This window comes from Phyllostomus discolor, chromosome 4, assembly GCF_004126475.2.
Source record: "Phyllostomus discolor isolate MPI-MPIP mPhyDis1 chromosome 4, mPhyDis1.pri.v3, whole genome shotgun sequence".
Taxonomy (NCBI): domain Eukaryota; kingdom Metazoa; phylum Chordata; class Mammalia; order Chiroptera; family Phyllostomidae; genus Phyllostomus; species Phyllostomus discolor.
The window spans coordinates 115,991,929-116,006,548 of NC_040906.2; the positions used below are offsets into that span (position 1 = coordinate 115,991,929).

At 49.5% G+C, this 14,620-nt stretch overlaps 1 protein-coding gene across 3 annotated transcripts in view; it reads left to right on the top strand.

The window, feature by feature from the left end:
• The window catches only part of CUL9 (cullin 9), a 37,762-nt gene that overhangs the window by 11,665 nt on the left and 11,477 nt on the right, over positions 1-14,620 (top strand). For 2 of the 3 annotated variants that reach the window (XM_036024111.1, XM_028508841.2), the window contains 17 exons: positions 1,096-1,292; positions 1,627-1,844; positions 2,892-3,141; positions 3,229-3,334; positions 4,034-4,261; positions 4,544-4,634; positions 4,768-4,939; positions 6,291-6,396; positions 6,668-6,763; positions 6,956-7,131; positions 7,423-7,556; positions 7,922-8,101; positions 8,288-8,397; positions 8,494-8,676; positions 8,825-8,985; positions 9,264-9,492; positions 9,577-9,763. In XM_036024111.1, coding sequence (XP_035880004.1) covers positions 1,096-1,292; positions 1,627-1,844; positions 2,892-3,141; positions 3,229-3,334; positions 4,034-4,261; positions 4,544-4,634; positions 4,768-4,939; positions 6,291-6,396; positions 6,668-6,763; positions 6,956-7,131; positions 7,423-7,556; positions 7,922-8,101; positions 8,288-8,397; positions 8,494-8,676; positions 8,825-8,985; positions 9,264-9,492; positions 9,577-9,763 — 2,824 coding nt within the window. Of the gene's footprint in view, positions 1-1,095; positions 1,293-1,626; positions 1,845-2,891; positions 3,142-3,228; positions 3,335-4,033; positions 4,262-4,543; positions 4,635-4,767; positions 4,940-6,290; positions 6,397-6,667; positions 6,764-6,955; positions 7,132-7,422; positions 7,557-7,921; positions 8,102-8,287; positions 8,398-8,493; positions 8,677-8,824; positions 8,986-9,263; positions 9,493-9,573; positions 9,764-14,620 lie in introns of all 3 variants that reach the window. The other variant, XM_028508840.2, reaches the window with a different exon arrangement.

Sequence of the window (14,620 nt, forward strand, 5' to 3'; positions counted from 1 at the left end):
GCCAGGGAGAGGCGGGGAGGCACCTTCCTCTGTGGGTCTAGTAGGCCCTGCTCCTCCCAAGAGCAGCCAAGCATTCATATCCAGACCAGGTCCGCTTAAAAATTCCCTGACCCTTTCAAACTGCATGACCAAAGTACAGCATTTGCCCCTAAATTCAAACTCTTGCCCTGTAACAAAATTGCATCATCTTGTGGATAACTTAAGATCTACAGAATTCAACTAATTGGGGGAGAGCGGGCAGCCACAGGGGGAAAGCCTAACCAGGAGGAGGCAGCACTTGCTTCGAGGGTCCAGGTCTCCGAAGAGGGATTATCCTGAGAATTATTTCTAGTTCCTAGAAGGTTTCTTTTAAAGGTCAACTCTTTCATCAGGAGAGAGTCTCCATTCAAGCGGTATAGTGTTCATCTTTATTTTTTCTATAATACCAGCAAACAAGTGTGCATGTTACAGGTATACAAGTATTTTTTCCTATAATCCCAACCACTCTGCCTATCAGACAACCCAAATGGCCTTGCTGAGGAGGGCGGGACACTGGCTTTGGAGGCCAGGGGCCGTGGGTTTGGGAGTGTTGGCTTGTAGGTGGTAACTAGCTGTGGGAGTGTCTCGCCCAAGGTTGCCTAGGGCAGGAGTGCAGCGTGAGGAGAGAAGAGGGACGAGAACTTTCACACTGTAAAACCAGGCGGAGGAACACCGGAGAGGGAGAGCAACCAGGAGGACACGGAGTTACGGAAGTCAAGGAAGAGAGATTTTGCAAAGGGAGGAGTGGTCAAGCACGAAGGAAGACCACATCAAGGAAGGCTTTGAAGACAACTCGAAGCTGTGACAGGGCCGCCTCCTGGGGGGAAGCTGCAGGAGGGGCAGCCACTGCTCTTGTGCAGCCTTGGTGCTGCTCGAGCCCCAGCTTTTTTGGTTTGCTTTGTTTTTTCCTTTTCTTCTTTGTTTTTTAGCATTTGATGTCCTCTCACTACCTTTTCCACCTCTTGACCTGTTTGCAAACAGCTCAGCTTGCCCAAAGTCGAAGGTCTGGGATGATGGCCTGGCCCCGCAGGGTGGCCCTCTGCCCACTCACCACTCTGCGTCTGCATTCCCCCGCAGGCACTGAAGATGCTGGCCATCGCCAGCTCCTCGGAGATCCCCACTTTCCTTTCCGGCCAAGATCCTGTCCACCCGTTGTTTGACGTGCAGATGACCAGAGAGATCTTTGCCAGCATCGGCTCAGCCACCCGCCCGGGCTCCGAGAGCCTGCTCCTGACCGTCCCTGCAGCCGTGACCCTGATGCTAAACACTGAGGGGTCAGCGCATCACCCCCCCTTGAACTTCAAACTCCTGCTGAGCCCCAGTCACCACTGCTCCTCTGCCCAACTCTCACAAGCTCCACAGAAATTCCTCTCATGTGGTTAACTTCTGGGTGAAGCTTTAGTGGCCCTTCTGACTGTCACTGGAAGAGCGGGCAAGTGGTTGGGAGTAGGACAACTCCTAGAGAGCAGTGACACCCTGACCTTTCTCCCTGGGATTGGCGGAGTAACCTGAGGTCGGGGACCCCTAGAGCCCACTCTTCCCCAGCTGCAGGGCTTCTCCCCTGTGTACTCACTTCCTGCTTCTGTTGCACTCAACTCCCTCCCCCAGGTGCTCCTCTGCAGTGAGAAATGGCCTGATCCTGCTCAGCCTGCTTTTGTGCAACCACCACACTCTGGGAGATCAGATTGTAACCCAAGAGCTGAGAGACACCTTGTTTAGGCACTCAGGGGTAGCACTGGAGACAGAGCCCATGCCCACCACACGCACCGTCCTCATGATGCTTCTCAATCGCTACTCAGAGCCACCGGGCAGTCCTGAGCGCACAGGTACCATTGTGGAGGGGCGGTTCTGCTGAGGAACCAGATAGTGCCTGCCTGTGGCTGGGAAGACTGCCGTTCATGTCCTCATGCCTTCGGGAGGACACAGTGACCCTTCAGGAAATGAACGAGGGCTTTGGTGATTAAGTTAGATCTTACATAGAACTTCCTGACCAAAAGGAGAGGGAGACTCTAGAATTAGGTACAAGGAAATCGCCTTCTCTGAAGGGCTTTAAACATGCGAGGATTGCCGTCTGTGCAGTCTGGGTGTGGTCCCATCTTGTTGGACAGTGAGGCTGGTAAGTTGATTAACTTACAGAGAGGCCTTCTTCAGGGGAATTGTAACCTACAACGCAGAAAGTCTGTGGCTAGAAACATGAAACGTTGATGTTGTGGGGAGGAAGGCCTTTGTGTTTAACAAACAAGTGAAGACACAGAAGCAGGGGAGAAATGGAACTGAGCAGTATGTGTTAGTTGGTCTGTGCATCTAAAGCCCCATGCTAGGTGGGTCAGGGCTGCGATTGTACCAGCTATTGTTTATTGGCTTATGTAACAGCACAGCCCGCATTTATTTATTTTTAAAGATTTTATTTATTTATCTTTAGAGGGGAAGGGGAAGAGAGAGGGAGAGAAATATCAATGTATGGTTGCCTCTCGTGCGTCCCCTGCTGGGAAGTGGCCTGCCACTCAGGCATGTGCCCTGACTGGGAATTGAACCATGATCCTTTGGTTCTCAGGCCCGCACTCAATCCACTGAGCTACACCAGCCAGGGCTTCATAGCTCACATTTAATAATAAAGTATAATAGTATGGTCATAGAAATTAAAAATGTATAAACGTGACAGTGTTTGCCATACTAGGCATTTTTTTTTTCAGTTGTAACTAGATAAATATTTCGAGTCAGAAAAGAAAATCCTCTACAGTTCTATAAAAACTGCAGGTATCCTCCAAATGGGAGGAAAATTTAGGGTGATTTTCAGGAACCCATTTCTTGGTTTGACCAGTTTGTACGAATCTCCTTCATTCGTATTTTCTTCCTCCCTTGTGTCTGGGCAGCACCACTGGAGACCCCCAGTGCCTGGGGCCAGGGCGGGTCCCCTGAGCTCCTGATTGGCTCCCTGGTTGGGAGCCCATCTGCAGAACTCCTCCTGGACTTGGAGCGCGTGCTGTGCCGGGAGGGCGGCCCCAGGGGTGCCGTGAGGCCCCTCCTCAAGCGTCTCCAGAAGGAGACCCAGCCCTTCCTCCTGCTGCTGCGGGCTCTGGATGCCCCTGGACCCAACAAAACTCTGCTGCTGACCACACTGAGGTGAGGGACCTGTCCGGGCACCCGTGCATTGCGAGTGAGAGGAGCTGGCTGACTGCAGGGACTTCACTTGTTCTCATCCCCTCACAGGGTCATGACCCAGCTGCTGTATTACCCTGAGGCACTGGCCCTCCCCTGGCATGAGGTCTTGGAGCCCTGCCTCAACTGCCTGAGTGGCCCCAGTAGTGACTCTGAGGTACCCGAGCTCTGGCAAGGGTTGGGGAGGGAAAGGCAGCCTCCGGGGGCACCAGCTGCCTCTGGAGAGCACAGAATAGCCTTTCTGGATGGGTCTGGATGCTGGGAGGTGTGGGTAAGAAGAGAAGGCTAATGTCATCTAAGAGTCTCCAGACCTGGGCCTCTGAAGTTTGGGTGTGTGTCCCAGATGTTGCGGGTTTGGTTCCAGACCACTGCAATAAAACGAGTATCGCAATAAAGCGAGTATTGTAATCTTTTCACTGGTGGAGGGTCTTGCCTTTAATTTATAAAAAACACATCTGTGAAACGTAAAACTAAATGCAATAAAATGAGGTCTGCCTGTATAAGCCTTTTGGCTGTTCCTGGATTTTAGATTCTGCATGTGGGAGAAACCCACATTTGGCAACCCAGACATTGCTTGCTCTCCACCCTTCAGGGTTTGCAAGGCTCAGGCACGAGGTTGGCTCTTGAGATAGTGTGGCCCTGGCAGGAGGAAGCCTGGGAAGCCGTGTGCAGCTCCTGCCAACTCTGGAGGCCCAGCACCCCAGTATTCCCTTCTTACCTGTCTTTGGTACTTTCCTTTCCCTAGGCTTCCTAGTTTCTCCAAAATCTCAAAATCCCTTTTACTAAACCTGCCCTTCAACCCTTACGTGGCTTAGCCTTGTTTCCCACGCATTAATCTCTGTGGCTCCGGGCTCAGATTGTTCAGGAGCTGCTCTGCTTCCTGCATCGCCTGGCCTCGATGCACAAGGACTATGCAGTGGTGCTCTGCTGCCTGGGAGCCAAAGAGACCCTCTCCAAAGTCCTGGACAAGTACTCAGCTCAGCTGCTGCTGGCCTGCGAGCTGCGGGACCTGGTGACGGAGTGTGAAAAACACGCCCAGCTCTACAGCAGCCTCACCTCCAGCATCCTGGCTGGCTGCGTTCAGGTAAGGAGGTTTGCGGGCACAGAGCTCAGGGACACTGTGAGCTGGAAGCAGGGGCAGAGGAGTCAGTGTGTGTCCCCATCTGGTGTCCCTGATTGCCATGAGTGGTCGCACCCCCGGGGTATTTGTTTCCCAACCTTTACTCCACATGCTCCTATTCTTCCAAAATTTGGGGAAAGATGGGTTCAGCATTTTGTTGCCACCTGACTCTTTCTCTGTATATGTCTTTTATTTTCTCTGCTTCCCTTCTTCCCCTTCCCCTTCTCTCTCATGTTCCGGCTGCAGATGGTGCTGGACCAGATCGAAGACCACAGACGGACCCAGCGACCCATCAACATCCCCTTCTTTGACGTGCTCCTCAGGCACCTCTGCCAGGGTCCGTGCCCCGTGCGCTTTCTCCGGGCTCCCACCCCCAGCGTCTGTTCCATTTCCTTCCCGTGCTCTAGTCCCTTTCCTTTTTTCTCTCAACTAACCAGGCTGTAACTGCCACCCTTTCCCACTGTCCCCAGGCTCCAGTGTGGAGGTGAAGGAGGACAAGTGCTGGGAGAAGGTGGAGGTGTCCTCCAACCCGCACCGGGCCAGCAAGCTCACGGACCGCAACCCCAAGACTTACTGGGAGTCCAACGGCAGCACCGGCTCCCACCACATCACCTTGCACATGCACCGTGGTGTTATGGTTAGGTGTGCACACACCCACACACACGACCCCAGCTGTAATCCCTGAGGGACTCACTCAGGCCCATTTTGTGCAGTGAGTAGACGGATACACAGCCCTGTGCTAGGTAGAGACGTTCCCTTGCTACTTGAGCCTGGGGACATGCTCCCCCACTAGGTACGGCCATCACTCCCTGTGCCTGGCATTGGAGGAGGTCAACGACTCACTCACCCACTCTTTCTGTGGGCTTTGGTTGATGTGTACTTGGTGCGGGGCACTGTGCAATGGTCTGGAGCTACAAGGGCAGTGTGGTATGCGGTCTGTCATCAGGGAACTTGCAGTCCAGTGGGGAAACCAGGCTGGAGAAACAGTGAAAGTGTAGGGTAAGAAACAGCACTGTGGTAACGTGTCCCGGATTGTGAGGCCAACCGAGAGGTCAGAGAAGGCTTCCTGGAGGAGGGGTCGACTGGCTGAGTTGTGAACTAGAATGCAGTGAGATAAAGAGATGGCACTGGGTATTCTAGGCAGAAAGACAGCGTGTGAATGAGGTGGAAGTAAGACACACAGTGATGGGTTAGGGTGAACTTTAAGTAGGTGTGTTTGTTTGGAACCAAAGGTATGTGTACTGAGGCAGGAGGAGATGAAGCCAGAAAAGTAGACTGAGCCAGATCACAAAGAGTTCTGTGAGCCAAGAGGCTTGAGCTTTACTCTGACTTGGGGGAACCATTGAAGGATGTTAAGGGAAGAGACAAAACTAGATTTTTTTGTTTGGAAAGCTCACTCTGGCATTATGGGAGTTTGGGTTGGAGGCCAAGAAAAAAGAAGCGTTAAGCAGTGGCCAGTTGGGAAGTGATGACTGTTTGCAGGTAGGGAGAGGGGTTGGGAATTCCCAGGAGGGGATGGCCTGGGAGATCTCGGAGAGGTGGAGTCTATAGGACTTGCCACTGCCGTGCTGAAGGCAGCTGGGACAGGGGGACCTCACAGTGGCGGTGTTCTAGTTGCAGCACTGGGCGGGTGGCAGTGTCAGACGGAAGCAGGAAGAGGAGCGGGTTCTGTGGACAGACGGGTGTCCCGTTTGGGCGTGCTGACTCTGAGGTGCCTGTGGGGCATGACGTGGGAATGTCTGTGGGTCACATGCGTGAAAGCTCAGGAGACGAGTCTGGTGTGAAGATGTGGATTTGGTGTCATTACGGTGTTAATTTCTGGTGAAAATATGAATCTGAGTGAAGTCACTTTGGGGGAGACAAAGGCAAGAGCAGGGGTCTAGGGGAGACTGATGCTTAAGCAGAGGGACAGGAGTCGGAAGCAGATGTTGGGTTGGAGTGATTTCGAGCAAAGATCAGGGTCCTGGTTCTAATGGTTCTGTTCTCTTCCCAGGCAGCTGACGCTGCTGGTGGCCAGCGAGGACTCCAGCTACATGCCGGCCAGGGTGGTGGTGTTCGGGGGCGACGGCACCAGCTGCCTCAGCACTGAGCTTAACACGGTGGGGACCTTGTGATCCCCCCTCACCTTAGTCCCCATCCTCTTTTTCGAAGGGTCTTATCAGGGGGACCCAACCCCTGGGGATTGCCCACACCCCTTTCTACCTGTAAGCCGAGAGCGGAATTCGGGATGTGGGGCCATGTGGCTCCACGGCCCAGTGCAGGGGCAGTGACGAGCACACAGGATCGCAGACTTGATTGCTGTCAACAGTCCTTCGAGCCCCTCTTTTGGAGGTGACAGCTCTGTCTCCCTCTTCTCCCCTGCCCCACCAGGTCAACGTGATGCCCTCCGCCAGCCGGGTGATCCTCCTGGAGAACATGAACCGCTTCTGGCCCGTCATCCAGATTCGCATAAAGCGCTGCCAACAGGTAGGGCGAGGGCAGAGGCGGGGGCCTGGGAGTCAGGAGGTGGCACAGGGTTTCCATAGTGACCGGGTTCCAGCATTGGGGGGCCAGGCTCAGGCCAAGGAGAGGTGTTTTTAGTAGCTCTAGAACTCGGCATGAGGCCAGGCTTTAGTAGCTGCGTGGCTTAGGTGACAGATAAGTCTGTGCATGTTACAGGGCGGCATTGACACCCGGGTTCGGGGTGTGGAGGTCCTGGGCCCCAAGCCCACTTTCTGGCCACTATTTCGAGAGCAACTCTGTCGCCGTACATGTCTTTTCTACACAATTCGGGCGCAAGCCTGGAGCCGGGACATAGCAGAGGACCGCAGGCGTCTCCTCCAGCTCTGTCCCAGGTGGGTGCGGCAGGAGGTGGGCAGGGTTGGAGGCGGGAGGGGAGGTGGTGAAGGGAGCAGGACACTGTGAAGAAGGTACGGGCTCCTGCGGATGTCTGAAAGGTAAAGCAGCAGCCAGGACGTGAGGGAAAGTGAATGCAGGTGAGGAGTGTGTGCTGCTAGGGAAGAGCTGGGGGAGGGACTGAGCAGGGGCGGGGGGGGGGGGCTGGTGGTGAGGAGTTGACTGCACTTGAGCAGAGGCCTCAGGGAGTCTGTGCCTTCAGCCTGTGACCGCTCACTGTTCATCCCCAGACTGAACAGGGTTTTGCGCCACGAGCAGAATTTTGCCGATCGCTTCCTCCCTGACGATGAAGCCGCCCAAGCACTGGGCAAGACCTGCTGGGAGGCCCTGGTCAGCCCCCTGGTGCAGAACATCACCTGCCCCGGTAAACATCCCGACCCCTGGCCCCACTAACCAGCTCCTTGTTGTTATTCCCAGGGACTGCCTGGGTTAATGCTCTTGGTTCTCTTGGTTCCTATCTTTATCCCTGAAGGCCTGTCACCTCAGTGTTCCTTTCCTTCCTGCCTAGAGACTGCTCCCTGAGGCTCTGGTATTTAAACCTTCCCCTGCATCCCGCCACCAGCCTGTTACCATATCCCCAGACTCCAACTGAAGCAAACCTTGGTCGGGGGTGGGGGTAGGGCTGTGCTGCCCCCCAAACCTTTTCGTACAATTGCTCTTTCTCTCTCCTCCTCCCGGGCTATCCGTTTCCCCATTTCCCGTGGAGACCTGTTCTGACCTGTCTTCTAGACGCAGAAGGTGCGAGTTCCCTGGGATGGCTGCTGGGTCAGTACGTAGAGCAGAAGGAGAGCTCGCACAACCCGCTGGGTCGGGCAGCGTCCTTTGCCTCTCGAGTTCGTCGCCTTTGCCGCTTGCTGGTGCATGTGGAGCCTCCACCTGGGCTTTCTCCTGAGCCATCCACTCATCCCTGTAAGTCCCAGCTGTGGTGGCTGAGCTTAGGACCTACCTGGGCGGTGATATTGTCTGGCTCCTCCTCTCCTGGATTTTACTCTTCCTTGCTGCTTTGCTGTGAGCATTTCCAAGGGCCAGTACCCGACTCCAGGACTCCCCTGGGGGCTGGGATAAAACTCCTTGCTTTGCCTTCTGTCTCCACAGTCAGCAAGAACAGGAAGGGTCAGGATCGGAGCCCTGGACCTTCACCGGTTCTTCCAAGCAGCAGCCTGAGGAACATAACGCAGTGCTGGCTGAGTGTGGTGCAGGAGCAGGTGGGCAGAGGGAAGCTGGACTTGGGGGAGGGGAGTGGCCTTCTAGTCTGTCCACATATACTGGAACTTTCTTTTACATTTCTCGCTCTTTCTCAGGTCAGCAGCTTCCTGGCCGTAGCCTGGAGGGCCCCAGACTTCGTGCCTCGCTACTGTGCCCTCTATGAGCACTTGCAGAGAGCAGGCTCAGAGCTCTTCGGGCCTCGGGCAGCCTTCACGCTGGCCCTGCACAGCGGCTTCTCGGGCGCCTTGCTGCAGCAGCCCTTCCTCACCTCCGCTCATGTGAGTCCCGTGAGCCGCCCAGGCAGCGGGGGCTGTGAGCTCGTGCCTGAGCGTCGTGTCTCTGCCCTTTCGTCTCCTCTCACTCCCCGTTCTCCTCCATTCCCCCTTCCCTCTTCATTGTTTGCTGGTGCCCTTTCCATTGCCCCAGATGAGCGAGCAGTTTGCCAGGCACATCGACCAGCAAATCCAGCACTGCCTGGTTGGCGGAGCCCCTGGAGCAGGTATGCTGGGGCAGCTTCAGCGGCACCTGGAGCCCATCATGGTCCTTTCTGGCCTGGAGCTGGCCACTACTTTTGAGCACTTCTACCAGTGAGTGAAGGTCTGGAGAGGTAGGGTATAGGAGGCAGAGAGTCTAGACAGGGCAAAGGTTTCAGTCTCAGAGGGAAGATGAGGAAGGCTGCAGTGGGGAGGAGAGATTAAGACCCAGAGATGGCCATGACATTGGTAGAAAGGGAGTGGGAAGGAAGAGGTGAGATAGGGCCGTGACCCAGGTTGGCTGCAACAGAGGGACCTAACGTTCTGGAGTGGGAGGTTGGGCCGTGCCGAGAGCCCTCACTGAGGCCGGGCCTGGGCTGTGTGTGCTGCAGGCACTACATGGCGGACCGTCTCCTGAGCCTGGGCTCCAGCTGGCTGGAGGGGGCCGTGCTGGAGCAGATCGGCCCCTGCTTCCCCAGCCGCCTCCCCCAGCAGATGCTGCAGAGCCTGAGCACCTCTGAGGAGCTGCAGCGCCAGTTCCGTGTCTACCAGCTCCAGCGGCTTGATAAGCTGCTCTTGGAGCAGGAGGATGAGGAAGAACGGGGTCTGGAAGAAGAGGAGGTAAGAGCAAGGGAGAAGAGAGGGAGAATAGGACACCAAAGAAGGGAGCCCAAGAGCCCTTGAAATCCTTCTGTCTCTCAGGAGGAAGAGGAGGAAGAGGAGGCTGGGAAAGAACTATTTATCGAAGATCCAAGTCCAACAGTTTCTATACTGGTCCTGTCACCACGCTGCTGGCCGGTCTCCCCACTCTGCTACCTGTACCATCCCAGAAAGTGCCTTCCCACAGAATTCTGTGATGCCCTTGACCGCTTCTCCAATTTCTACAGCCAGAGTGAGGAGACAGGGACAGGCAGTTGGAGAGTGGGGCGAGGCTGGGGTGGCAGGAGAGGAGTAGGAGAGGACCTTCAGACAGGAGTGCACAGACAGGGAGAGACAGTCTCCGGGGGAAGGTGAAGGAGTGTGGGTTAGCTCCTCTTTAATTCCTCATCATTTCTTTCAGCCGTGTATGGATTGGTTCTCTTTTTCTAACTTCAAGTTACATACTTAGTGTTTTCAGACTTCTTTTCAAAAAAAGTATTTAAGGTTATTTATTTCCTTCTTAATGTTACTTTAGCTGCATTCTATAGGATTTTGGGGTTTGTTTTTTATTATTTTTTTATTGAGGTATGCATTAGTATTCAGTAAGGTGCATACATCTTAAGTATGACTTAATGAATTTTATATCATATGCATTACCTTGCCCCCCAGATCAAGATGCGGAATACTTCAGCACCCAGAAATCCTCCTCCTTCATGTCTCCTTTCTAGTCAGTATGTTCTTCCAAGAGACACCATTGTCTTTCCTTTGTCGCTATAGATTTTTGCCTGTACTTGAACGTCGTGTAAGTGGAATCATAGAGTGTATATTTTGCTGTGTCTAATTTCCTTCACTCAAGTTAATGTCTGTGGGAATGAGGCAGGTTGTCAGTTTCATCATTACTTTGTCCTTTGGTGTTGCTGAGTCGTATTTCATTGTAGGGATATATACGCTCTTTCTGCTGCTGATGGGTATTTGGGATATTGAATAAGATTTTATTATGTAACATTTTTCTTGTGTAGTTCAAATAATTTTCTAGTTTTTATTATTATTTCTCCTTTGACTTACTACATTTCTAGAAGCAGATTTTAAAATTTCCAAGCAGATTTTTCTGTTTCATTTGTTTAGTTATCTTTCTGTTTTAGATTTCAACCTTCATTCCATTGTGGCCAAAGAACATGGTTTCTGTGGTACTGAATCTTTGCCACCTGTTGAGACTTCTATATAGCCAAGTAGATGGTCAAGTTTATAAGTGTTCCATGTGTGATTAAGAAGAATGTGTGGAGCCCTGGCTGGCGTAGCTCAGTGGATTGAGCGAGAACTGCGAACCAAAGCATCGCAGGTTTGATTCCCAGTCAGGGCACATGCCTGGGTTGCAGGCCACGGCCCCCAGCAACCGCACATTGATGTTTCTCTCTCTCTCTCTTTCTCCCTCCCTCCCCTCTCTAAAAATAAATAAATAAAACCTTAAAAAAAAAAAGAAGAATGTATGTTTCCAGCTGCTGGGTACAGTAGTCTACATACTTCACTAAATTGATCTTGTTAATTGTATTGTTCAGATTTTCTTCTTTTTTAAAAAAATCCTCACCCAAGGATATATTTATTGATTTTAGAGAGAGAGGAAGAGACAGAGATAGAAACACTGATGTGAGAGAGAAGCATCAATTGGTTGCCTCCCATTTGCATCCTGACTGGGGATCGAACCCACAACCTTAGGTATGTGCCCTGACCAGAGATTGAACCCGCAACATTTTGGTGCATGGGATGGTGCTCCAACTAACTGAGCCACCTGGCCAGGGTATTGTTCAGATTTTCTGTACCCTTACTTACTTTTGTCTACTTGATCTGTTGCTGAGAAAGGTGTGCTCTGATCTACCATTATGATAGTGAATTTTTAAACTAAGTATGCAAATTTTGCTTTATATATTTTGACTGTGTTATTACATACAACTTTAAAATTATAAAGCAGGGCTGCTTATAGAACTTTCTGCAGTGGTGGTGAAGTTCTGCTCTGTTTGAGATGATGGACATTCGTGGCTGTTGAGCACCTGAAATGTGACTAGTTCGGCTGGGGAACTGACTGTTTAATTTTACTTCCTTTAACCAGTTTAAATTTAAGTAGCCACATGTGACCTTCTTTATAATAAAGCCTGAAAGTCTGTTTTTATTTGGTATTTATAGTGTACCAGCTTCCTTTAGTTGGTATCTGTCTAGTGCCTCTTTTTCTATCCTGTTACTTTTTGTTTGGATTGGTGTTTCTTTTAGATATCTCTTATTGTGATAAAATATGCTCCTCATGAAATTTGCCATTTTAGCCACTTTAAGTATACAATTAAAATTTTTTATTTGGAAATAATTTCTAATGTACAGAAAAATTTAAGATTAATACAGAGAATACCCACATACTTTGTCAAAGTTGACCTTTTGTTAACATTATGCCTATTTTGCTTCTATCATTTGCTCTTTGTGTATATATGCATATATTAAAGTGTGTGTGTGTTATGTGCACATATAAATGTGTATGTATGCCTGTAATTGTGTGAGTTTATGCACACACACATAATTGTATATATGTATGTGTGTGTATATACAAAATTGAGAGTAAATTGCATATATATGCTGGCCATTTGCCTCTAAATACTTTAATATATACTTCTTAAGAATAAAGGTATTCTCTAATATAACCATAATTTATTTATCAGTTTCAAACATTTGATATTTCTATATTCTAGCTTTGTCGATTGATTCCATGTCTTTTCCTATTTTTTAGTCCAGGACAGGATTCAGTCCAGGGTCACCTGTTCTGTTAGTTGTCGTGTCTCTGGTCTCTTTGAATCTGGAACAATTCCTCAGCCTTTCTTTGTCTTTTGTGACATTGCTATTTCTGGAGGACACAGTCTTTTTAAATTTCCTAATAGTATCTCATTGTACATTTGTATGGGATTTCCTTCTGATCGGTTTCAGGGTACGTGTTCCCGGCCAGAACACCAAGTAAGTGGTCTGTGTGCCTGTCAGGGCGCTGCACTGGGAAGCACACAGTTCTGATCTGTCCTTTTGGGAGGTTGATTTTGACAGTCTGGCCAAGAGGAGGTTTGATTTCTCCACTGTATTGTTACTGTTTTTTCCCTTGGTCCTGTCAGTGAGCAGTCTCTTGGGGGAGATACCTTAAAACCATGCCGATATGCTCCTCTCCTCGGAGTTTCCCCCAGTATCATTGTACTTCTGAGTTGGCCATACTCTCATATTTTAGGTATGTGTCTTGTAAATACCTAGAATTTGTTTTGTATTCAACCCAATAACCTCTCTTTTCGAGTTGTCACTTTTAGCTTATTTATAATTACTACGAGTAACCATATATTGGATTTTTATTTCTAACCTCTTATTTTGTATTTGTTTATCCTTCTTATGTTTTATTTTATTTTTTAAAGATTTCACTTATTTATTTTTAGATAGAGGGGAAAGGAGGCAGAAGAAAGGGAGAGAAACATCAATGTGTGGTTGGCTCTTGTATGCCACCCACTGAGAACCTGGCCCACAACCCAGGCATGTGCCCTGACTGGGAATCGAACTGGTGACCCTTTGGTTTGCAGGCCAGCACTCAGTCTGCTGAGCCACACCAACCAGGGCTATCCTTCTTATATTTTAAAATTTTAGTTATTTCAGATATACAACAGAACAGAGGGGTTGGCAAAATAGGTTTACAGTTGTAAGTACATGAAACAGTTTATTCTCGTATTATTTATTATTAATTACTGTGTTATTTGTATTACAGCTATAGATCAGCTTTGCCAACCCCTGTATATAAAATACTATAGTTAGCAGAAGAAGAATACATTGAACACCTTTATAGATATGATTCTACACTGAGTTTTTGTGCTTTTACTTTCTTTTAGATTGATTATTTTTAAACTTTTTTTTGTTTTTATCAGTTTTGGCAGTTACATGTTCTGTTTCCACAGCTGATTATCCTTATATTTTTAACCTGTATGTTTGACTTGTTAATAATATCACCTCTCTCCTTCCTGAATAATAAAAGGACCATAGACTATTTTAACTTCAGCTTTAGCTCGAATCTTGCTTGTTACTGTTGTTCAGTATGTTAGAATGACCTATTTTTAGTCATTAGTATTACTGTTTCATTCAGTCAGTGCTTCAATTGGCCATCATACCAGTTTCTTTACACCATTCCTTTTCTTTTGTTTTTTTAAAGACTATTTATTAATTTTTAGAGAGATGGGAAGGGAGAGAGAAAGAGAGGGAGAGAAACATCAGTGTGTGGTTGCCTCTCACGTGTCCCCTACTGGGGACCTGGCCTGCAACCTAGGCATGTGCCCTGACTGGGAATTGAACCAGCGACCCTTTGGTTCTCAGGCTGGCATTCAGTCCACCGAGCCACACCAGCCAGGGCTACACCATTCCTTTTGTACCTTGATCCTTCTTTTTGAGTTTAAGTTTGTTTCTAAAGTCTGTCCTTTAGAAGTTTCTTCATTAAGGGAGTATTGGTAGAAAACGATCAGTTTTTGTTTGAGAATGGTTTATTTTCAGCCTCAGTTTTAAAATCTTTTTATTATGATAAATCTCAGACATACACAAAAGTAGACAAAATAGACAAACCCCAGTTAGCAACATGTACCAGCTCATGGCTGATTGTATTGTGTGTCATCTGTGTCCCCGCCCAGCTACCCGGCCCTGAAATGTAAAAGATAAGGACTCTCTTTTTAAAGGCAGGGATGCTACAGTCATTAAGTCTTTAAAAGTTAATAATTCCTAATACCATCAAATATATATCTAATGTTCCAGAGTTTTTTAAGTTGGGGGTTTTTTTGTTTGTTTATTGAGGATCCAAACAAAGTCCACGCCTTGCATTTGATGTGGTTCTATTTGCCATGTCCCTTAGTCGGTGGGCCCTGTCCGTCTTCTCCCTATTTGTTCCTGCCCTGTTTGCAGTTGTGGGGGAAACCAGGCTGTTGCCAAATAAAGTTGCTGATGGCTGGATTTTGCTGACTGTATCCACAGGTGTCCTCTGGCATGTTCCTCTGTCTCCTCCATTTCCCAAACACCCGTATTTAGCTGTGGAAGCTTTTTCAGATTTGGGTTTGATTTCTTGGGCAAG